General features: G+C 39.8%; 1 protein-coding gene across 2 annotated transcripts; it reads left to right on the plus strand.

Annotated features, from left to right (window-relative positions):
• Nucleotides 1–2,105: 2,105 nt before the first annotated feature.
• Gimd1 (GIMAP family P-loop NTPase domain containing 1) lies at nucleotides 2,106–25,460 on the plus strand. 2 transcript variants are annotated; one of them, XM_050155456.1, is made up of 4 exons: nucleotides 2,106–2,220; nucleotides 4,490–4,884; nucleotides 15,881–16,026; nucleotides 22,214–25,460. In XM_050155456.1, exons 2-4 carry the CDS (start codon nucleotides 4,492–4,494, stop codon nucleotides 22,314–22,316), a joined length of 642 nt encoding a protein of 213 aa, XP_050011413.1. In that variant the 5' UTR covers nucleotides 2,106–2,220; nucleotides 4,490–4,491; the 3' UTR covers nucleotides 22,317–25,460. The 2 variants fall into 2 exon arrangements, with proteins under 2 accessions (XP_050011413.1, XP_050011348.1); XM_050155391.1 differs by lacking the exon at nucleotides 22,214–25,460 and having other exon boundaries at nucleotides 15,881–20,217.
• The last annotated feature ends 348 nt before the right edge of the window (nucleotides 25,461–25,808 follow it).

The raw sequence follows: 25,808 nt of genomic DNA on the forward strand, positions 1-25,808 counted from the left end.
TTGAACCTCTCTGGTGCTGTGGATTGTATTATTGTTATCCTGAATGTTACTCCTAATATCTACTTATTAGTGATTACATACCATGTTTGTCTTTCTGAGTTTTAGGTTACTTCACTCACAATGATTTTTTTCTAGTTCCATCCATTTGCCTGAAAATTTCATGATGTCATTGTTTTGTTTTGTTTTGTTTTTTTATAGCTGAGTAATACTCCGCTATGTAAATGTATCTCATTTTCCTTATCCATTTCTAGATTGAGAGGCATCTAGGTTGTTTACAGGTTCTGACTTTTACAAATAATGCTGCTATGAACATAGCTGAGAAGGTGCTCTTGTGGTATGATTGAGCACCCTTTGCATATATGCCCAAGACTGGGATAGCTGGGTCTTGAGATAGATTGATTCCAATTTTTCTGAGAAACCGACATATTGATTTCCAAAGTGACTGTACAAGTTTGTGCTCCCACCAACAGTGGTGGAATGTTTCCCTTACTCCACATCCTCTTCAGCAAAAGCTGTCATCAGTGTTTTTTGATCTTAGCCATTCTGACAGGTGTTAGATTGTATCTCAGAGTTTTGACCCTTAGCCTCCTGGTTTATACTCTATTTTCTTAACTATTCCCATGTGACCATCAACAGGCTGGCTTTTGTGTGTTTTTTTTTTTTGTGGTTTTTTAACCTCATATTCTCAGGATCCACTTTAATTATTTTGACCTAAAGTAGCTAATTTTTGCTTTCTAACACAAATCTTGGCACTGCCTAATTAAGGGTAATTAATTTGTAGTTCAATAATACATATTTAGGAAAGTCAGTAAAAAGATAACTTGATTGTACCCTGATTCAAAACAAACAGAAAGAAAATTGATCAAATTGTAAGTTTGTTTAATATTAGTAAATGTTCCTTCTTTAAATCCATAAAATTGTCTCAACACTAATATTGCATTAGACACTGTTTCTAAAACCCTGCAGATCCAATGGCATGTACAGTTATGCTTGTGAACTGTCCTCTTCCTTTTGTAACCAGTCAACTGGACTGCTGCATTCAGCAAATGACTTAACCTATGACCTCCAAAGTGAGAAATTGAAAACCTAGGGTCTGTGTATGCTTGCTGCCTTCCATGAAAGAACACAGAACAACAGCCTGCTTGCTCCAATTCTTTTAAAAAAAATAAATCTACCCTACAATGAATATATGTTGCTGTAGACTCTTGGATGTCCGTTTACACTTTGAGAAAGCAAATTAAATTCTGGACGAAAACTCCTTCTGAGGGAGCATGCTGCTACTGCCACCTGGGGGAAGCTCTTTTCTGTTTCATTCCAAACAGCTGATGTTCTCAGGAAGGAGAGATCCCATCCCCATCTTCCTTGTCTTGTCCACACAAAGAAGTTCCAGCTGACTCCAGACTGCCTTCACAGAAGTACTATGCAATAGACTTGTTGGGAGCCGTAAGAGAGCACCAGAATGTAACCAGAATGAGGCTGCTGTGTCTTATATGTGATGGGAAAGAGGTTGGGACAGTATGGACTGTATACTAAGAAGTCTCAGATTTGAGGAAGTCAAATCTGAGTTCTCAATATCAAAACAAACTAATTTTAAAGAAAAATTATTTAATGGTAATGAACACTTAGTTGTACACCTTGAATATGTCATCATATTTAATAATGATTATCTGATCATGAAAATTGCATGACCTCAAAAAGCACAGGAGATTTGAACAGGTTAAGATGATGCATTTCAAGTATGTGGAAATAACCTAGAGAATTTTTTCTTATGGAATTTTTAATTTGTGAATTAAATACTGTTACATAGTCTGTAATTATCATACACATATGTTTGTTGATGTTTTATGAAGTATTGATGTAGCATTTATCAACTGAAAAGGAAAACGTGTAACTTTGGCTGAGAATGTCTCATACTTTTATTCTAGGAACCTTGTTATTTATTAGGAACACACTCAGTCAAAGAGCCTAATTCTAGAAACAGCGTTTTCAGGAAGTATCTACTAAAATTACAGGCCTGTCAGGTAACGTCGGTAGGCTCTGGTTAGAAGACAGCTAATCACTTATAAAGAGGATGTCTGGTAACAGATTAACTAAGCAAAATAATGCAGTATCAGTCGCCTGCTGGTACCACGCAGCCAGGAGACTAAAGTTCATTTCAAAGAATAAACTGTACCAGATCCAAGGAAGTCTGGGAAGACTACGTTTCCAGGACTGGAAAAGGTAAGCGGCACACAGTCAGTTTTAAAACATAGTAGATATGTGATTCGGGACTAGAGAGAAATGAATGGCAACTCAGTGCAGGTGACATAGATGAATGAGCTACATGAACGGAGAGCTACATCAGGGGCATTGGAACCCGTGACTTTTTTTTTTTTTTTTTTTGGCTGTGTGGCTTCTTGAAGGTGTGTGTGATAAGACTGGGAAATACTGGGTGGGGTGAGGGACCTTAGAGAACAAGTAGGCTAACACTTAACACCATATAATAGAATTGTAAATCACAAGCAAAATAATCCCTATTACCTATTAAAGTGTATTTATTTATGATTCAGCAAACTGGGATCATTGACAGTTTGCCAGTTGTTTTTGCTTATCAGTCAATGAAAAAGACCAATGGCCTTAAAAAGCTCTGAGGCTTATTCACTGAAGGAGAACTACAGGGTTTTTTCATGGGAATTCTCTCGCTTCCGCAATGAAACAGAGAGTTTCATCCAAGAGTCCATGCTTTGTAATGGTCAACCACACAGGAAATACTTAATTTCCTAATAGAAGTTACTGGTAGTCCTTGTTTTCATTAGACTGTTTCCTGGTTGTAAAGCAATGTTTCATAAGGAGAAGCAGTAGCCATCTTTTGCAGCATGTATGTTTCCTAGGAGAGCAGGATTCAGGAAGCAGGAAAGAGGAATACCTGCAGTAGGCACTTGTATATTCAGGGACTGGGGAGATGGGCAGGTGCCGACACTATTAAAATGCCGAGCAGGCAATTCTCTTCTGAGAAACACACACTGATGCTCTTAGGATGGATTTACTACATTCGTAAGTATCTCTCTTTCTCCTAATAACTGTGCTTTAAAATTACATTAGAATCACTTTTAATTCTAAGTCTGACTTTTAAACATTAAATTAGATAATATAATGCCGAATGGACCTGGACGTAGTAGCTCATGCCTGTAATTCCTGCTTTCCAGGGAGGTGAATTCAGGTGAATAGCCATAAGTCTGAGATCAGTTAATACTACATAGTGAGTTCCAGGCCAACCTGCCAACCTGAGAGACAGAGTGAGACTCCTGTCTCAAAAGGGGTGGGGGAATGATTGAAAGATGGTTCAGTGGTTAAGAGAACTGGCTGTTCTTCCAGAGGACCGTGGTTTGAGTCCCAGCATCTGTATGGGTAGTTCACAACCATCCTTAATCCAGTTCCACAGGAACCAACATCTTCTGGCCTCTGTAGGCACCAGGCATACATGTGATACTCAAACATATATGCCAGCAAAACATTTATACATATAAAATAAATATTTATATGTGTACATATAAATATATGTATATAAGAATATACATATATGTATACATATAAAATAAATATTTATTTATACATATAAAATTTATTTTATATTTATGCATACATATAAAAATAAATAAAACAAAAAGAAAATTTCAGCTGAAAAAGTCTCTTTTTCCACTGTTGTGTTTCTAGTTCTCTAGCAGGAAATGAATTTTAAATCTTCCCCAGTGGTTCCTGAACTTAGTGATCTCAATCCTGAACTCTCTCTTCCACCACACAGAGGCATCAAAATGTTCTCCCTAAACGAGTTTATCTTCATGGGATTTGGCTTCTTCCCCCTTTTCCTGCAGTTATCCTGTCCTTAGACATTCCTTGCTTCTATTTGATTTTTCTCTATTTCCTCACTATCAGTTATTGCTATTCCAATTTCCACTCTGTCTGTGTGGCTTCTGTAGTGGAGCACATGGACCCGCTTAGGTGACTGCAGAGGAGGAGGAAGTACATCACAGGCAGAACAGGGAGGTCTCCATCCATGGATTCTACTTCTGTAGATGCACTAAATCACAGGCAGAACAGGGAGCTCTCCATCCATGGATGCTGCATTTGGAGATGTACTCAACTACAGGCTGAACATACTCAGATAAAAATATCTGTATTGTTCATATACAGACCCTCTTTTTCTTTGTCATAGTTCCCCTAAGCAATAGTAGGACAGTACCTACTCTGTACTATTAGAATTATACTAAGTATAATCTAGATATCTTCTAGAGTATTATAAAGAGTACTATCCATAGGTTATATGAATACTGCATCACTTTATATAAGTAACGAGAACAAACAGGTTTTGGTAAACGCTGGCGCGGTGAGTCATTCTCCCATAGATGCTGAGGGACAACTGTACACAGATTATCCCAGGCCATGCTGGAGACTATATATTGGGTAAGTACAGATACTAAACTCTCTTTGTGGTGCCCTTGTTTTCCCACAGCTATGACAGACACCAACAAAATGATCATCAATTTGGCTATCTTTGGCACGACGCAGAGTGGAAAAAGTTCGGCTGGGAATATTCTTTTGGGAAGTGATGACTTCTACAGCAGTCTCTCTCCAGGCTCTGTAACCACAGAGTGCAGCCTGGGCCGCAGTTGTCACCTCCGCAGCTTCATGCGTCGAGGGGGACAAGAAATAACCCTACAGACACAGGTGTTGGACACTCCAGGGTATCCACACAGCAAGCTGAGCATGAAACATGTAACACAGGAAGTCAAGAAGGCCCTGACATATCACTTTGGGCAAGAGGGTCTCCATCTTGCTCTGCTGGTCCAGAGAGCTGATGTGCCTTTCTTTGGACAGGAAGCGTCTAGCCCAGTCCAGTTGATCCAGGTAATACAAGGATGCAATCATACTGGTACCATGTTTCCCACTTGGGGGCATGCTCTGCAGAGGCAAGGCCCAGGAACAAACTGGCTCAAAAGATACTTGAACTTCCAAGTGTGAGTCATATATCAATAGTCAGTAAAAAGTGACTTGATTTTCTTCCAGTTCTGTTTGATAATTTCCTTTAGAACCATGGTTCTCAACTTTCCTAATGCTGTGACCTTTTAATACAACTCCTCATGTTGCGGTGACTCCCAACCATAAAATGATCTCATTGCTACTTTATAACTGTAATTTTGCTACTGTTGTGGATAGTAATGTAAATATATGACAAGCTGGGTATCTGACAAGAGACACCCAAGGGGTTGCAACCCCCAAGTTGAGAACCACTGTTCTGGGTCATAGACAGAAATTTCTAGAAACTAATTTCCGGAAGTGAAGCCTTAAATCCTTAAGAACCTTGAACTTGAGTAAGTTTGTAATAAGTAATAAAAACACAGGGACAGATATTGGGGTTGAAGCTTCAGATCAAAAAAGCAAAGCAACCAAGCCACTAGAGCGTTCTTACCTCTGCCAAGGCTCAGACAAAGGGTCGATCCTGTCTTGAATGTGACTGTAGACCGTAAAGCTCTCTACCAAACCTCAGAGTGCCATGAGCTTCTGTCTCCTTTTGCCTTATATTCCTTTCTCTGCCCAGCCATACCCCTCCTGTCTCCATCTCTCTAGTGCTGAGATTAAAGGCATGTGACTCCCAAATACTGGGATCACCTTTGTGTGAGTTTTAAAATTTCTGTTTTTAGACAGATCCAATATCACATAGCCCAAGGTGACCTTGAGCCTTGAGATTAAAGGTGTGTGTCACCACTCCCTGGGCGCTAGTAGCTTAGCTCTGTACTCTGATTTTCAGGAAGGCTGCATTTACTAAAACATAATAAAATATCACTTTATTTGGACTATCTGCACCAGAATCAGATGGGTAACTTGTTAAAAATGTATATTTTCCCATTACTATTGAAACAGTATCTCAAGAGTAAGACTTGTATATCTGCACTTTCATATGTGTATATATACATATATATGTATATATAATACACACATTATATATAAATATATATTTATTTAACATATAATTTATGTAATATATAAATATTTATATATTTATTTAAATTTATATAAATATATATATAGAGAGAGAAGGTGGGTTCAATATTACCAACTGAAATACCAACATACCACACAACATCAAGGGGACAATTTGTAATACTTCATCAACAATGCATATTTATCCACTGATGATTATCACACATAGTGCAGAACACCTGCAGGGACAGGAGGCCTGAGTACAGGAAGCTTATAATCTAGAAGAGTCAAATAAGTGTCAGAAATGACAATGTGCTAACTCCACAGTAGTGTACTGGCTAAGAAGAGTGATGAAAGACTTAGCATTAAAAAAAGCGTTGCAGAAAGACTACGCATGATGTAGGGCATTACTTACATTGTACTGTTAGAATTATACTAAGTACAATCTAGATATCATCTAGAGTATTATAAAGAGTGCTGAGCATAGGTTATGTGAATACTACATCATTTTATATAACTAGCTTGAGAACAAACAGGTTTAGCTAAAAGCTGAGGCAGTGAGTCATTTCCCCATTGACACTGAGGGACGACAGTACACAGAATATCTTGGTCCAGGTCAGTGGCTATATATTGGGTAAGTAAAGACATCTTTTTTTTTTCTTTTTTATTTATTTATTTATTTATTAAAGATTTCTGTCTCTTCCCCACCGCCGCCTCCCCTTTCCCTCCCCCTCTCCCAATTAAGTCCCCCTCCCTCATCAGCCCAAAGAGCCATCAGGGTTCCCTGCCCTGTGGGAAGTCCAAGGACCACCCACCTCCATCCAAGTCTAGTAAGGTGAGCATCCAAACTGCCTAGGCTCCCACAAAGCCAATACGTGCAGTAGGATCAAAAACCCATTGCCATTGTCCTTGAGTTCTCTGTAGTCCTCATTGTCCGCTATGTTCAGCAAGACCGGTTTTATCCCAGGCTTTTTCAGACCCAGGTCAGCTGGCCTTGGTGAGTTCCCGATAGAACATCCCCATTGTCTCAGTGTGTGGGTGCACCCCTCGCGGTCCTGAGTTCCTTGCTCGTGCTCTCTCTCCTAGTGCTCCTGATTTGGACCTTGAGATTTCAGTCCGGTGCTCCAATGTGAGTCTCTGTCTCTGTCTCCTTTCATCGCCTGATGAAGGTTAATATTCAGGAGGATGCCTATATGGTTTTCTTTGGGTTCTCCTTCTTATTTAGCTTCTCTAAGAACAAGAATTATAGGATCAATGTCCTTTATTTATGGCTAGAAACCAAATATGAGTGAGAACATCCCATGTTCCTCTTTTTGAGTCTGGCTTACCTCACTCAAAATAATGTTTTCTATTTCCATCAATTTGCCTGCAAACTTCAAGAAGTCCTTGTTTTTTACTGCTGAGTAGTACTCTAATATGTATATATTCCATACTTTCTTCATCCATTCTTCAATTGAAGGGCATCTAGGTTTAACTCTCCTTGTGGTACCTTGTTTACCACAGCTCTGACAGATGTTCAGATGAAGGACTTTCTCCCTTTAGTAGGAAATGACAAAACACTGACCCAAATGGCAGATACATACTTAGGAAATACAAGAAAGAAATCTGTAATTTTCCATGTTTTCCTGCCACAGAATCCATAGAAAATTCTCCATTCCAGCCATGAACTACAAAGACTTTAGGCAGAACCTAAATGATACATGCTACATGTGTTTATATCTGTTTATTTTTTTTCCTTTCTCATTAGTTGCTACGTGGAGGCCTTCATTCATTAGACAGTCCAGCAAAAGGAGCTAGGTCAGGAGAAGGGTTTTGGAGGAACCATGGATGTATATATGAATATTACCAGGAAAAGTGTAGGAAAAAGATCTATGAATGCTGTTATTTACAATTCCTAGAAATTATTCATTGACCTGCATCTTTCTGGCCAAGCTCTTGGTTCTCTAGAGAGAGGTTCACCCTAAGGGCTGCCCTAGTCACTGTGTTCCGATGAAGGGCTTCCCCCCATTTTACTAGCAAAGACAAAGAGTGACCCAAATGACAGACACACGTTTTGTTTCTCAGTGGTTATGACTGATTGTAAAAGTTTGGGGAAAGCCAAGTGTGTAATCACAAGAGAATAGTAGTGGAAACCGTGGAGTGACCAGAGCAAAACATTCATCTTCCAACTCCTGAAGATTCAAGTCATGCTGTCATTAGTAAACAAGATGGTTGCAATTAAAATGCAATATAAAATCTAAGGCAACCACACAGCTTCCCACGCTATTAAAGCCTGTATTTCAAAGCATTTCTTTTTTGTTGTTGTTGGGGGTTTTTTTTGTTTTTTTTAATTTTTTTAATTTTTATTTATTTATTTATTAAGATTTCTGTCTCTTCCCCGCCACCGCCTCCCATTTCCCTCCCCCTCCCCCAGCCAAGTCCCCCTCCCTCATCAGCCCAAAGAGCAATCAGGGTTCCCTGCCCTGTGGGAAATCCAAGGACCACCCACCTCCATCCAGGTCTAGTAAGGTGAGCATCCAAACTGCCTAGGCTCCCATAAAGCCAGTACGTGCAGTAGGATCAAAAACCCATTGCCATTGTTCTTGAGTTCTCAGTATTTCTGGTAGGAATCAAGTAGCAGGAAACCTACACCCAAACATCAGAATAATTTTAAGAATATTATTTAATGTTCACTTATGGCTGCTTTCCATAAACTCAGTAAATTCAGAAACCATTTCTCAAAAACCATCTTGACCCCCTCCATATATCTTGCTATTCTTCACTATGGTAGAATGCTTCCCTATGCTGAGGCCAGAAGAATTTCAATTCTATACATTTTGAAAATAGATTCTTCTAGTGTTAGTATACAGAACATTATAACACACTGTTTTGCTACAAGGCAAATTAATTCATACTCTTGTATTTTGAAATGGTACCTGCATAGCTTTCTCCAACAGCTGCTTTCCTTAAGCCGTTGTCTATGTCAGGATTGAAAGACCAACAATAGATGGGTACAAGCAAAGCTCAGATCGTGTTTTGTTTTGCTTTTTCTAGAATAAATAATTTCTCTTTTTTTCTGAATATCAACAAACAAGACTTATCAATCCTCAGCGCAGCCTGTGAGTGCTAAAAGCAGTTGCAGACTTGTTTGGGGTCCCTCTTGGTCTTCTGTTGCTGGTCTCTGAGGCCAAGTTGGAAGCTTCTGACTTCCTTTCTGCAGGTGCCGCAGATACCCATGACAGCTAGCTGTATGTGCTCCCAGATCAGCAGAAGCGGCCAGATGTCTTGATATTCGACAGGACCAAGAGCAGCTGTTTAAGGGGCTGTCAAGGTTCATGGGTTCCAGGCATTCGCTGGATTTTGTTTCCTTCTTGGCTGATAAACAAGGAGAATGGGTAACTCTCCTTTCCCTCTCTGGGTAAGAAGGGAGTCCTGGCATGGAAGGACTGGCCTCATCTTTCCTGTGCCTTTCCGTTGTCTCCTGCTTTGTGTTTTAATATTTTGCTTTAATATTTCTCATAGGCTGCTAGCTGTGATGATTAAAGCATTCCTCCAAATGATCTTATTCCTTATTTATATTAGGTCCCTACTAGAGATGTCAGTGAGTTGTATCCTCCGAAATGGAAAGGAATGTGTTTTAATGGGAATCTTATTTGAATGTTAAAAAGAAAATCCACAAATAAATCAGAGAAAATAGAATAGTCTTCTCCAATAAAGAGCCAGCCTGAGGGAGACAAAGTCATTCTAGGGGATGAACTTATAAACTGACTAGAGTCTATATTCTTTTTTGTTTTATTTTATTTAAATAATATTTTTTCCATTTATTTTGCATACGAACCAGTTTCCCCTCCCTCCCCTCCTCGTGTCCTCACCCCTTTCCCTACAATCCCTTCCCTATCCACTCCTCCTCCATTTCCATTCAGAAAGGAACAGGCCTCCCATGGGCTTGTACAAAGCATGGCACATCCATTTGAGGCAGGACTGAGTTCCTAACTTGAAATGGAGGTGGAGCCAGGTTGCCAAGAGCCAACTAAGCACCAGGCAGAGGTCCTGCTCTCAGTTAGAAGCCTTCTTAAGAGACCAAGCAACATTGTCACTCACATGCAGAGGGCCTACGTCGGTCCCATTCAAGCTCCCTAACTGTTGGTCCAACACCCATGAGCTCCTGCAAGCCCACGTCAGCTGTCTCTGTAGATAACTCCATCATGACCCCCTGGCTGGTACAATCCCTCCTCCCTTTCTTCCACAAGACTCTCAGAGTTTAGTACAGTGAGCTAGGAAATGGTGGCTCATGCCTTTAATTCCAGCATTCAGGAGGCAGGGATGGGAGGATCTCTGTGAGTTCAAGGCCAACCTGGTCTACAGAAACAGTTCCAGGATAGCCAGGGCTACAAAGAGAAACCCTGTCTTGGACAGGGGGAAGGGGAGGAGCTACATAAAGTCTATATTCTTTTGTATAATCATGGGCAGTATTATTATTGTGAACAAGCAGGCTTCAAGAATAGATTTTTGTCTTAGAATCAGTCACTCAACTGTTGATGCTGCTGGTGGGTGCTCATTTAGACTAGGCTCACAAAGACCAGTGATGGGCCTGCATGTATTAGACAATCTTATGAGCCTCGTCAGCTGTTAGAATGTACTCAAAGACAAGCCTAATGTTACTAGCCTTTCTTGGTTTTAGAGTCTCAGTCACAAAGGACGCTGATTGATATTAAAGACTTCCACATAATCGTGTTAGTGAATATGACATGTTTAGCCCTGAGCTCACCTTACAAAGGAGAGCCACTGAAAATGGCAAAGCAGTTCTGTTATGACGGATGAACACACCTTCAAGTGAATGACAGAAGGGCTGGCTTACTACAGAGATGAAGAACAAGGCTTCTGGGTAAGTTATACATACCTGTGTCAAGGGTCCTTCTTAGCTACTTGTTTTCACCGTGACCCTGGGTAACTTCTCTGAACCTCACTGGTTACAGCTGATGAGAGGATCTACTTAACTGACTTCCTTTTGGGTTGCAACATGGTCTTGGCAGTAGTAACTCCTTTAACTGAGACTCTGGCATGTAAGAGCATCATAAGTGTTTAGCTGTGGGAGTTATCATTTTATATCACTATTAGTCAAGGTTTTAACAGTCAGGGAACTTTTCTTAAGGTTTCTTAAGCCCTGCCAATAATCACAATGTGACCATGTGACTTCCATCAAGCTACTTACCATCACACGGCCTTAATACTCTCTCTCTCTCATGTTTAAAATGAGGCGATTTGGAGAGATGCTTTCTAGTGTTGAATATTCCCTAAGTATGACTTGAGGTGTTATTATTCAGCTTTGACTATCTGGGAAAGAAAATGCAGCACTTTAAAGTGAGATGAAAGTAAGGGAATAGCACGCACACACGCTCGCACACACACATGCACACACACATACATGTACGTGTGACCCTCCTGTTCCAGGATATTTTTTTTTTCTCAGCTGATGTAATTGTTGGCTTTTTTTCTAACGTTTCCCCCTAAAAAGTCCAGATGCTATGATTTCATCAACCACAAACAAATGGGGCAGGGCTGGTGAGGTCCTGAGAAAATGAACCATTCCTGGAAAACAAAGTTTATATTCTTACTAGCTGTCCCAAAAGGACTAGACAGACTCATACCTGCGAGCACTGTGAAACCAAACAGTCCGTGGCCGGAGCATTTCTACTTGGCTTCGTTCTATATTTAAATTATTAGCACCAGATAAATTACTTTTACTTATATTGCCCTTGAATTTCTTTTGAGACATCGATCAACCACGATTGTTCATTTTCTGAGTCCTCAGAGGACATGCTCGGCCACTGACAAGATGACTATCACCAAGAGACACTATTCAACTGTTCTCTGGTCAAAGACTAACCAAAAATTAGAAAGTAAATTGTCGTTATTTTCTGGTTTGGGTAGTAACTCAAAAGTGTGTTTTCTTTCACAATTTACGACATAAGTATCTTTTCATTTTTAAAAAGAAAAAATCCCGTGACTGAGCATGCGGGCTTGTGACTGCCAAGGTGTTCAGTGATTTCACTCATCCCTCCTGGGCGAGATAACTTTGGAGTATAGGAACCACCTGAAGAATAAAAGGGGGGCATGTTGTTACGGAAAGCCAGGAACGAAGAGAATTATGCCACTTACTTTTTAAAACATTAACTCAGTAAAGAAAGAATTGTGCTATGATATATATCTCTAGAAAAGGTTGTACAAAAGAGTGTTTTTAGCGTGTACTTTTATTATGATGATAACTCAGAAATATTTAATGGCAAGAATGGTCTAGGTACCAACCAAAGTCATCAGGACGGTGGGTTTGGTGGTGCTCCAGGGCTCACAGCACCAGTTACTTCCTAACTTGTACATACACATCTTAGTATCCTGACAATCTCTGGGGCACAGAAATGGTACACTGGGGTGCTAAATGTGAGAAACTTTCAGATATGAGCATGATCAATAGCTGGACCTGAGCGGAAATAAAGTCCAACATCATACAATCCCTACTCTTTTGTTATGTTAATTCTGTTTTTAATTTTAGTATTATCTTTCATCATCAGTAGGCTGTGAGCATCTGTCTATTACAGGGTCACAGCATGAGGTCTGAGGATAACTGGGATTGGCTATTGTGTGGGTTCTAAGGATCTAACTCGGGACATCACGTTACTGGAACTTCGAGGGGGAGGGGCTTTCCTGGTTGCCTGATGATACTGGGAAAATCCAGTCCCTTCTTGGGGTTCTTAGCCTCAATAATATAATTTCAGAATGATTGAAACAGAAGCTAAAGGACAATTTTATTAGAATTTAAAAAACACTCAGAGCAGGTAAACTGTGAATCTCAGCAGGTACTCGAAGGAGCAGTATGGAGGAGGGAAGAAAAAAAGCCATGCCATTCAAGGCAGTGTGGAAATCAGATACACAGTGGGAAAGCAGCCAAATGGTGGAAGGGAGGCTTTTGAAAAAAGAGCAAGAAAGCCCCCAGATGCTGGGGATGTTTGAAGTGTTAGGGAGAGCATGCTTTAAAAGGAGACCTAAAGAAGCATGGCCGCGGCCTAGTGAGCACTGAACTGTGAGTTGGGAATTCTGGGATTCTGGGAAGAAAAGGCATGGTAGCACATTAAAGAGAAAATTATTCTACCTATTGCTTTTTCATGGCTTAGGTGAGTCTACCTTCCAAGGGGTGGTTCCTTGACCTGGCCTAGCTGGGACATTGGTCTCTACCCAGGCCAGAGCGCCTCTTCTCCTCTTGATGAGAACAGGCTTTCTCCCAATAAGCCTTCAGAATTACTCAGACATACAGGCTCAAACTGTAAATACTTTTATCCCCTGAGCCATCTTGCAGGCCCATGCTAATCCCTTTGTGGCAAGTAACAGGTATTTATTGTCTCTTAGTTCTTGAGGTCAGAAGTCTGAATTCAAAGAATTGGCAAGGTCTGCTACTTCTGAGAGCCATGAGGAAATGATGTGTCCCAGGCCTTCTCCTGGACTATTTTCTCCTGTCCATGACTATTTCCAGGGTCCATGACCTTTTCCTTATATTTGTGTCTCTGTTCACATTTCCCTGTTTTATAAGGACATTAATAATTTTCGACCAGGAGCTAACCTAATGACTTTTCCTTAGATTAATCACATCTTCATGACACTCTTTCCAAATAAGGTCACATTCTGAGGGACTGGGGATTAGGAGCTGGTGAATGAATTAGGGAGAGGACACAGTTCAACGCTAATATCAATGCTCATTCACATAGCAGCGTGCGTCTCCTCTCTACCAGAAATATGTACAATACACTGCAAGCACCACAGAGTCCTACGAAAATCCTTTGTCATGTCATGGGTTGTTGGCATCATATGGATACTTAGGTTGGTAGAATTGTGATCTCCAGTGGTTGAACAAACAGGATTTTCAATGAACTTGGATTTAAAAGCACAGGAGATGTGACCAGTGAAGCCCCGCTTTGCATAATCCTCATGTATTCGCTGTTAAGATAGTGCTGTCTCATACACTGGTTTTTAAAAAGATGGCTCATGTTTTCTTGAAACAGGATATTTTAGGGGAACCTGTAACTCTGCGGTGTAGACAGACATATTCTGATTAGGTAAGAGCAAACAGGTAGTCTCTGTAAGAAATCTACCACAGGAAGCTATAAAACTCAGAAGTACAGGATTGTATCCCTGAGAATAAAATTCAGAACCGAGCCCTCAAAACTAAACAACTAAGCCTGCTATTTGACTCAACCAAGAGGATCCAAATTCCAAAATATTAAGCAGATATTGCTGAGAGTTCACAGTGTGCTGGACCCTGGGATGACAACGCAGACACAGAACGAGTCTTCATAGAGGCCACTGCTAAGTTCCTGTAACATATGTATAAATAAATGGCTCTGATAACAGCCAGACTGTTTCCAGGAGTTGGAATTAATATCCATAGTCATAAATATCTCTAAAATCCCTGCCTCAGAGTTTTCATACATATTTTCCAATTAGACTTACTTGTTCCAATTCCTTCCTTCACTGTCTCTTTTCTTTACTCCTTCCATTTATTTTACTACACCATAAATACAACCACATATTTGTTATATACATTGCGACCTAGCTTTCCAGACTGTTTCAATGAAAACATTATTGATGTGTATGTAGCTCAGTGTGTCAATTTTTGATGCCACGACATGAATAGTAATAGTATTAGGGCAAAGATTTGTGTGGAACACCAAAAAATTATGCGTGTCAAAGCATGGTGGTGCCTGCCTCCAACCCAGCACTCAGGAGGCAAACGCCAGGTTGGTATATTTGAGGTCAGCCTTGGGGACAGAGTAAGAGTCTGTCTCACAAAACACAAAATGGGAGAGAAAGGGAGGGGAGGGAGAGAGGCGGCAGGTGACTAAAAGAGATTGCCCATTGAAAAAGCATAGCATAATATCTGCCACGAATTCTTCATTTATTTCTGTTTGCTTTCGTTTAGATAGAAGTCCTTGCTATCTCTTGTCCTATTTTCATAGACATTTTACATTTTTAAATTGGTGTTATAAACTGAAAATATTTCAATCATGGGAGCATACAGAAGGAAGAGAATGTTACTTTACTGTCACTTGGCTATGAGTTCATGTAAGTTTGGAAACATTCAAAAGCTAAATGGTTGCTCCTAGATGCCTTGAGCATTGGATGAGCAATACGTCACATGCTGTGGTTTCTGCTTCATATCAGCTAATTTTCACTAATCAAGGAAGAATTTATTGCACAACCCGCTTGTACATATCACTAAACAAAGGGACAACACTCTTCAGCGCTTCTCAAGCCCATTTAGAAGAAGCCATTTGATCAATTGCCTTTGATTCCAGGCATGTGGCAAGAGGAACATGAGGGCTGCAGTAATCTTGTGTAGCTGTTCCAACTCACCAAATGGATTTTGATCTTAGCTTTTCCGTTAGTTGTCATCTAGTTAATCAATTGAGCATAACCAGATTATGTCATTTTAATCCCTTAGTAGATACTTTCGTGGTGATAACATGACATTAAAAAAAAAGAAAAAAATAGATGTTGTAACAATTGCCTTGCCCAAAGTACCACAAATTAAAGGAACTGAGTGTTTCTCACAGGATCTGGTTGTGGAGTAAGTATAAGCGACCACTGAGTGCTGGCCATACTACATACAGGGTAGCCAGATTCTCTATAGCGTTAAGTCTTTGCATATCAATTATAACAGCAAGCAAGACAGTCAAATAAAGCCGTTTGTTGTTGTTCAGAAACCCCATCCATCTTCCTCAATGTGCTAACAACACTTGAGCTCACAGCCACTTCCCATTACATAGATCAGCTTTCACAAATATCATGACGGAGGGCTCTGTTGGCTAATGACGCTGGGCTTTAATATCAGCTTTGTTCACTTTTGAGGAATAGAGTCCAAGGCAAACAGTCATTTAACTTCTCTCTCTTTCAGGAACTTCTGGGAGATTCTTGGAAGAACCACACTGCTGTTCTTTTCAGCCATGCAGAAAAAATAGAAGAGGCGGGGATCAGTGAAGACAAGTATTTGCGTGAGGCTCCTGAAGCGCTGCTGACTCTGCTGCGCTCTGTTCAGCAGAGGTATACTTTCCTGTACGAAAGAGGAAACTCGTGCAATGAAGAGAGAGTTAAAATCTTAGAAACAATCATGGAATTTATAAAAGAAAATCATTATCAAGTTCTCAGTTTTACATAAAACTTAAGCAAAAAGAAAAGTGCACTAGGTATCTATTAGGGTCAGGAATCTGATTTTAAAATCTGCCTTTGTTCACACGAATAGTGGAGATGAGAATTCTCTTCATGGCTGTATAGCTATTTTGGAAAATTGTAAATAAAAAGTTATGATACAGATTCAAGATTTCTATTGCAAATCTCACGATGTCAGAATTATATTCATAAGTATTTATCTGACAGAAAGTGAACTTTTGTGTATTAAGAAAGATGCATATATAAGAATGCTCATGCTGGCACTATTCATAATAGTTAAAAACTGAAAACTATCCACATGTTCATGAATAGAATGATGTGTAAACTGTAGTATATTCACACAGTGAGGTGCTACAGTAATGAAAATGAGCAAAATTAATCATCTCTAACAGTAGAGTCAACTACAATGTCAATAGAAAGAAGCCAGACATGAAGTGTGCTTTATGACTTCATTTATACAAAAATCAGAAACAGTCTAAATGAATGCTACCTAACCACTCTGGAGGTATAAGTTCTGGAGATCAGGAGAGCAGAAGGATGCTGTGGGGTAGCCTTCAGAGATTTTAATAATGCTATTCCCTGGTTTGGATGCTGTTCCATAGAGCATGTACCTTGTGAAAATGAAGCAAAATTTCTTGTAGTTTATAAGCTCCTCACTATATTTGAATACAAACCAAAATGAATAAATTTTCCTCATTTTTAAGAAATTAATCTCATTACTTACTTGATACAAGAGACGGAAAATTGTATGACCTTGCCAGGGTATGTTTCCTTTCTTGGAATACATACTCCATAGTTACTGCAATGATTACATGAATTGGCATGTGACAGAGACTCGGTGCTAGGTTTCCTCTCTGCTTTAGGGAGACCTCCTGCCTCTATTTAGGGTTAGAAATATTAAGGAAAACTCAGAGCAAGCTCTTTAGCAAATCCCTATACTTGCTGCCCTAGCTGACTATAAGTGCAGTCTTGACTGAGGAAGGAGGGGCCTCTCCGGTCATTTGTTTGCCTTGCTATCAAGTATCAAGGTGGTTTGACCATGTAAGAGTGATCTTCAGGGTGGTTTGAATACACCAGTAATAAGGAAAGAACAGCAATTCTAGCTATCAAGAGACAAATCTATCACCAAGGCAGAATCATATCACCTTCACCTGTGATCAGATAACAATCTTCCCAGAGTGCCACTAATTTATAAACTGTTTTCAAAAAGTTAAATTACATTTTTATTTATTTTTTACTGTGGTAGCCTGTAGTAATTTCCATTCGAGACAGGATTATAACTGATGGGTTTTCTCCAAAAGCAGTTCTCAAAAGGCTACTTTTATGCTCACTATTATTTAAACTCTAGCACAGATGATGATTATTAAATAAACCATCACCTTCCTACTTGTTAGATAGATAGCTAAAGAGAGTATCAGAGATTGAGCCTTAATTCTCTCCCATTATTTTATTATATCTTTGCCTTTATTACAAGGCACTAGAATGGTTCGATGATAATGGGTGCTTAATTGATACATAACATTTATACATCTTTATAGCATATTGTGGGAATTCAACGCATGTTATATACTATGTAATGATAAAATCAGGATAATAAGCATTTGATCTTTTAAATTATCAGTCATTTTTAATGGTTGGGAATTTTGTACTTCTCTAGTCAATTTTAAATATATCATAGACAAACTAGGCATGTAACCTAGTAGTATAGTGCTTGCCTAGCTTGCGAAGGCCCTCAGTCCAATCCTGTCAAGGCAAAATCAGAACAACAAAATGAAATGGTATTTGTGGGAAGAGGTGGGGTGAAAGTGATGGGCACGCATTTCATGTCTGTGTGCCATGTAACAGCTTTAATAAAGAACAAAAAGGAAAAGTCTAGTAACTTACAATATTGTTATCTTGCGCTCCATGAAAAAAACACAAGGAATTTCCCGAACTCTGAAATTTGCTACATTTCTTCGTATCCAGAAGTTCAAGCTTTCTGGATTATTTTTCGTTTTGTACAAGATTTCCTGATATTATCAGAATGATTTTTCTAACACTTCCCTCAAATTATTTTGTAGCCTGGGTACACAAGTGTTTTGTCAAATAAAATTGTTACTAAATCATCTTTCTTAAAGCACACAGGATGATACCCTCATTTGCCCTTATTTGTTTTATGGTCCTGTTATTTCTTATATTTTCTCACTCTTTCCTATCTTTTTGCTAATTGGATAATTTGATAATATCTGTGATGTTTTGGAAGTTCTACTGGAATTCATATGCTTAACAGGAATCAGGTACATATTTCCTACCACTGTTTGATAACAGAGTCACAACTATTTGTTCAAGAAATACTCCATCCCCGTGGAACTAGCACCTGCAGGATACTGTCATCCCCCCCTTATACTTTTCTACCATCCGCCCACATAAGACAGCTTAGGAATGTATTTTCCCCATATAACTGAATTCTGTGGAGGCAACTAAGACTTTCTCTTGTGCGCTGTTTCAAGGGTCAGCTTATACCACTTAACCTGCGCACCCCTGGTAGTTTATCATTATCTTTTTAAAAATATTATTTATCAGTATATACAATACTAAGTTTTGTTATGTATTTTCAAATATAACTTGATTTTGTTGATTTGACTCTTCCCCTTTTCCCTCTACGTGACTCCTCAATACTAGAAACTCACATCTTTACCTTGTCTTCATATTCCTCAATGTCTCTAGTGAGTGTTTTCTCCAGCATACTCTGTCTGCATGCCTGCATATTCAATGCTAAATCCCAAGCATATCCTTGCATGAACAGTGTGTTTCAGCAGTCCTGGGTCTTCCATGATAATCAGTGTAAGGAATGTAAAAGAATGTGTCCATGGGAATAGGGTAGCTGACTCTTACAAGTCACTGAAGTGAACCCTTACTGCTGTACTCTCCCTGAGGCTGAGCTGTGCAGCTCTTTCTGGGTGATAGTTCATATATTTATCCACAAACTTAATCATTTCTGAAAATAACTGCAAATCATAAGACACTCATGTGAAAAGAATTAGCTCTAGGCAAAACAAATGGCATTGTGATGGCTGTCCTTGGGTGTCCTGGCACCTTTTTGATTGGTGCCTTTTATTTGCAATTTTTGTGTTCTTCAGATGTCCAATCTGGATGGTAGCCTCCTCTGCATAACAACAAATTTTTGCTGAATTTTAGACTGGAAAGGTTTTGAACATTTTGAAGCTCATAGGATAGTGTACTTGAATTTCTGAGTTCATAGGATGGTGCTTTTGAGAAGCTGGGGCCAGAGCGTGATCAGCGCATGCCCTTTTGGGGACCTTAGTGATCACCTCCCAAAACCAACCAGCTCTAAAACTTACTGGGTTAGTTTTTCTAGATATAAAACCTCAATGAACGATTTCTGACATGATTCCTGTTTTGACCTTCTTTCCTTTTTAAGTTATTGTAGATGCAAAAGAATCACAACTCCTACCTCAAAGTAAATCCCGTAGAGATATTCAATTATGGAGCCAATTAGAACGGGCTATGGCCCAGGAGCAGATTTCAGACCTCAAATGCCATGTTTAAAGGTGATAACGGTTTTATCTTGTATTTATGGTAATAGAAAATGACTCCAACAGATAAGAGAGTGGAAGCAACAGGGAGGTGGTTACAGAAAGGCATGGAGATCTCTTCTGTGGGCCTCAGATCTATCCAACAACAACCTTAGCCCACTGGTGGGTTACAAAGGAGGAACCTGCTCGCTCCTACTTTCAAAAGGATTTACCTACTGGTCATGAAGATGTTAAGTCTGGTACTGAGGAGGAAAGTAAATGGTTCTTCAGTGGGCTAAAGGGGACCCAACTCGGCTCTGGACTTAAAACATTCCAACTTCTGCATATCACTCAAGTTCTAACCAGTAAATCAACTTTGCTTCACTGAAGGTTCAGTGGAAGATGACGTTCTCTTCAGAAACTTGGCTTCATGTTTTTTTTTTTTAATTTTTGTTTTATTTTGTTTTGTGATGTGGGGTGTCCTTCTGTATATGTGTTGCTTTTACTGGTTAATGAATAAAGCTATTTTGACCAATGACTTAGCAGAGTAAAGTCAGGTGGGAAATTTGAACGGAGCTATAGAGAGGGTGTAAGCAGAGCCAAGGAGATACCATGTAGCTGCTGAAGGACAAAGACGCCAGAAAATGTTACCAGTAGGTCACAGTCTTGTGGTGATACATTGATTAATAAAAATGGGTTAATTTAAGAGATAAGAGTTAGCTAGGAATACGCTTGAACCATTGGCCAAGCAGTGTTGTAATTAATATAGTTTTTGTGTGATTATTCAGGTCTGGGAAACAAACAAGCAGTTCCGATTACAGTTTTGTTTTGAGATGTTGTTTCTATTTTATGTGTGCGGATGATCTATTTGCATGTATGTTTGTACATGACATGTATGTAGTGCCCTCAGAGGTCAGAAGACAGTATTGGGTCCTCTGGGACTGGAGTTACAGAAGGTTGTGAGCTGCCATGTAGGTGGTAGGAATTCAAGACCAGACCTCTGGAAGAGCAGGCAAGTGTATTAACCGCTGAGCCGTCTGTCCAGCTCCTGCAGCATGTTTGTGGATACCATGCCTTTTGTCTTAAAGAACACCTCCTTGTACCAGTGCACTAGCTTTTAGGTAGATGATATTTTGCTTTCACATAAGGCTAAGCTTTTCAAGCATTCCTACAAGAGAACAAACTAAAAATGAGAGGGAAAAGTGAGAATAAATTAATAAAGGAGAAGGGCCTTATTAGGAAACAATAGTTGTCCTTAGCTGAGATAGATACCGGAAGTAAACAAAGCCCTGGAAGTCACATCAGTCGCCATTACTCACTTCCACACTAGCCCTCCACACTTGGTCCTCTCACTTAACTAGATCAGCCTTCCTGTACCTTTTAGCATGTTAACGAGCATAAGGGGTGTGCATCCTGGGACACTGGCAGAAGGGTCAGACCGTCTCTGCCTTTCAAGGGACTTTCACTGGAGAACAGAGACCATTAAGCAGGAATTTCCCATCCATGGCAGCATAAAAGACTCCCTGGCCACCTCCTCGTTTAAAAATGGGGATTCCTTTTCTACAAAGCATATGGTCTCCATTCCATTTTCTCAAGGCTGAGCTTGAGTGACAGTATCTCTTCCCGCAATTGTCGTTTCCTCCCTGGTTTGTTTCAATAGACGCAGCTGGTAGTAGGACTGCCAAGCACTGATAAAAGGATCACTACTTCCAAATTTATTTTAAAAATAAGGTTCCTCCCACAAGCTTTAAATATTTTTTTTTGGTTTTTAATATGTGCTTCTTCGGGGAGAAAATGTTATCTTTTCATATAACAAATGAAGGCTATGGAAGGAAGCTATTTCAACCACAATTATTCTTTTGTTAACTTATTAAAAGTGGCTTTTAGTTTGCATTTTCATCAGTCTTTGAAAAGAGAAATTCAGTTGTGATGTTGATTTTGGATGACTCTTCTCTGCTCTTTCCAAATTTCCCAGGTGTGAAAATCTGAGAGGGTTTTAATGAACTAGTATCAGCCAAATATGTAATCTCAGGGCTAAAGGATGTATATATCTCAAGAACATTCTCTATGGAGATGTATAATATTCTAATGAGGCAATTTACAAAAACAAATGCAACTCTTTGTCCAGAGTGGCCTTGACAGAAAGGCCCCAGAGGCAGATGAGCACACATTAACTGATATTTTCACAGCTCTGCGGGCACTGTACAGCAAGGGAGAGCAAGAAGAATAGCCACCCCTCATCAAAGAGGATTATTCATTTTCCTTGCGATTCCTGAGCCTCGGGCTTGTTTTGCTCTTGTTGCTAATGACAATAGCTCACCAGATAGGAAATGATGATGGGGAAGGCGGAAAAGAAGACTTCACATGAGATCTAGAGAACTGGGAATAGAGTGTGTCAGCAGCAGGGGGAGTAGGAACTGGGGATGAAAGGAGAAAATGCAAGCAAGGGAATACATGCGGGTGAAAAATACAATATTTCTAATTAGCTCACACTCTGAAAATCCAGATGGCTTGCTTTCAAATCAGTAATTATTTCATTGTTCCAGGTTTTTCTTCCAAATACTTTCGGAGTTAACTCCTATGAATCATGCCTGCCAAGACTTACTCAGAAGAAAATCCACAACCCTACAGTACAAGAAACAAGTGTGAGCAAGCTGTTCCACCCCGTTCCAAATGAAATGGTACCCGATAGTGCAGCTCTACATAGAGAGTTTTCTGTCTCACAGTTGAAAAACTCAAGGTTACCACCTAAGTATCAGCTATGATTGGGCACACCCCAAAGGGGCTCTTCCTATTTAAAAGTCATCTCTCCATCCATCCATCCATCCATCCATCCATCCATCCATCCATCCATCTTCAATCTACTTTGAGTCATAACCCACTCTCTTGCTTTTCAAAAGAAATTGGAAAACAATATTCCAAAAGAAACTAGTAAACAGAAATTTTAAGTTTGATCAAACTAGGGAGAAATTCCTGTCAATCATTAATAGATAAACGCCCTACAGATTTGCCTATAGGCAATCAGATGGACACATTTTCTTGAGGTTCCCTTTCCCTAGAGCATGTTACAAATGACATACAAATGAACAGGCCAATTGACCATTTGTCAACTTGACACACCAATACATTACCATTAAACTATAACCCTTTGTCTTAGTTATTGTTCTATTGCTGCGAAGAGATACCATAACCAAGGCAACTTATAAAGGAAGGCATTTAATTGCACACTTCCTTATAGTTTCAGAGAGTCAGTCTATGACCATTGTAGCAGGAAGCAGGCAGGCATGGTGCAGGAGCTTTATATCCTCATCAGGGCCAAGTATTAAATAATGAACCTATGGGGATCATTCTCATTCAAGCTACCACATTCCATTCCCTAGTCCCCACAGGCTTCTAGTTATATAACAATGCAAAATGCACTCAGTCCAACTTCAAAAGTCCCAGAATCTATCACATCTTAAGATAGTTTAAAAGCCAGAGTCTCCTCTGAGAGTAAGGCAATCTCTTAACTGTAACCCCATATAAAAGCAAAAGCAAAGAGCAGACAAATACTTTCAATATACAATGGCACAGAATATACATTACCATTCCAAAACGGAGGAAAAGGAGAAAAATGAGACCAAAACAAGACCCAGCAGGGAAACCTCCAAAGTCTGCTTTGCTGACTGCAATGCATCTCTTTCTCTTGGACTGCTCCACGCCCATTAGCAGCTCTCCTTGGCAGGTATTCCACGGCACTACCATATTCAACATCTTGGGGTCTCCAAAGCAAACCAGGCTTTACCTTCACAGTTTCATACAATGGCCTTCTACTCCCATATGTCTGGACTCAGCAGCTTTCTGTAACCTTGGAAGAAGAGTCTAGAACCTCTTTCCTAGAGCCTTCTTAACTGTACAGCCAGAAGTACATGGCCAGCCGAAGCTGACAATTTCTTCTACTTTCAGAAGGTGGGACCTAGCCAATTTCTTGAAATATATTTGCATACACTTTCTGTTGTTGATGATTTCCTTTGCTGCTTAAGTTTTCCTTTAACGCCTTTTCATAAATTGGACGCTTAACTGGTGGGGTTTTGCCTTGAGGGCACTACTCCTTTTATTCCATTTTGAATCGGGTCTTTTTTAAAACCTTTATTTCCTTGAGCACAGGACTTGGCTCCAACATTACATTTCCTAGTGTTCCTTTTTTTCTCAAACTGTAGGTGTACTATTCCTATTTGCCTTGCTTGCTCCTTTGCATCTCTTGAAGATCTAATAGCCATACTATAATCAATACTAGGCTGTCTTGGAATCTTCTTTACTATTAACCTTAACCCAAAGCATTTCAATTTAGTTCAAGGCACATTTTTATGACAGGGGCAACATGCAGTCACATTCTTCGTCCAACTATCACAAGAATGGTCTGTAGCCCAGCTGCTAATATTAACATTGCTCCCCTTTGAAACTTTTTGAGCTGGACTTGTTTACCCAAAGGATGATCCATTAAGTCCCACTTAAAGCTTTTAGTGGCTTTTCTAGTTCAAAGTCCTAAAGTCCTCCAAACAGCAGCATGGTCAGGCCTGTCACAGTGAAGTGCAACTCCAGGTGCCAACTTCTGTCTTAATCACTGTTCTATCGATATGAAGAGATCCCATGACCAAGGCAACTTAGAAAGGAAGGCATTTAACGTAGGGCTGGTTTACAGATTCAGAGGGTTAGCCCATGACCATTATTAGGAAGATGACCAGTATAGTTCTGGAGTAGTAGCTGAGAGCTTTACCTACTGGTCTGCTGGTAATAGGAGGAGAGAGACACTGGGCCTGGAATGGGCTTTTGAAACATCAAAACCTACCTGCAGCATGAATTCCAATTTGTCCTAATAATAAAAACCAGGAGTCAGATATTAGGGGGTGAGAGCTGAGAGGTCAGAGAAACAGTGCAACCAGCCACCAAAGAGACCTTTTACCTCTACCGAAACCTCAGACCGAAGGGGCGATCCTGTCTCTACTAATCCTCAGACTGCATGCTCAGACTCCATCCTCAGATTGACTGCATCCTAAGACTGACTTATAGTGGTTATTATTTGGGTTCTAATAAAGCAAGCATGTCTGAAGAACAGAACACAAAACAGCCACACAGGGCAGCCATACAGGCCAAGGAATGGTGGCACAGACCTTTAATCCCGGGACTCGGGAGAAAAAAGGCAAATGTCTAAAATTTAAAAAGGCTATAACTAATTTAAGAAAAGCTATATGCAATATCTATATATAATATGCAGAGGCAAAAAATACATCAACACTGTTTAATCCGTTTGCATTGATAAATCCAGAGAAAATATTCCACTCTCCATCCTATCTTGGTGAGTTCAAAGTCTTGTACATAACTTACTTTCTATCAGCATTACCATGCAAATTGGTGTCTCTCAACCTTGTATACTTTACACTTCTTTAATGAGTTTATTTTCTGCATCTGGTAAACAAGGAAAATTATAACTGTCTAGTCTTATTCCCTCAGAGACCCAAGAAGGACATAATATTAACTAAATAACCAGGAAGTGTGAAGCACAATTAATTAAAGCTCAGGGTCAGAAGTTGGGGTTCAACCTGAAGAACCGAAAAGCAAAACAGCCAGCCACTGGCTCTTCAACCTCCATCTGAAATAGCGATCCTGTCTCCTGAAATTTCAGAATGAGACTGTGCCTGAGAGCTGTCTCCCCCCATCTTATATTCCTTTCTAGAACTGGGATTAAAGGCATGCATCACTACCACCCGATTTCAATGGCAACTAGTGTGGCTACTGGGATTAAAGGTGTATATCATTGTGGATACGGGGATTAAAGTTGTGTGTTACCATAACCTGGTCTGTAAGGCTGACCCAGTAGGACTGTTTTAATCTCAGAACTTCAGGCAGTCTTTATTTATTAAAATACAACTGAAATGCCATTACAGTAGTGTGAGCAAGAACTTCCAAATGACTCAACTTTATTTCCCACTTCAATTCTGTCCCAAGCATTCAAAGCTGCTTCATGGCATTAAGCCAGGATGTGGCCGTCATATATGGATTGACTTCCTATATTAGCATAATCTCCTTCTCCAAGAAGTTGATCTTGGGAGATTTGCACACCTCTAGCTCTACTCTGTTGCTCAATGGTCTTAGCCTCTTCCT

Source organism: Alexandromys fortis, unplaced genomic scaffold (assembly GCF_014885135.2).
Source record: "Alexandromys fortis isolate MF-2015 unplaced genomic scaffold, M_Fortis_MF-2015_v1.1 scaffold_19, whole genome shotgun sequence".
NCBI classification, from domain to species: Eukaryota; Metazoa; Chordata; class Mammalia; order Rodentia; family Cricetidae; genus Alexandromys; species Alexandromys fortis.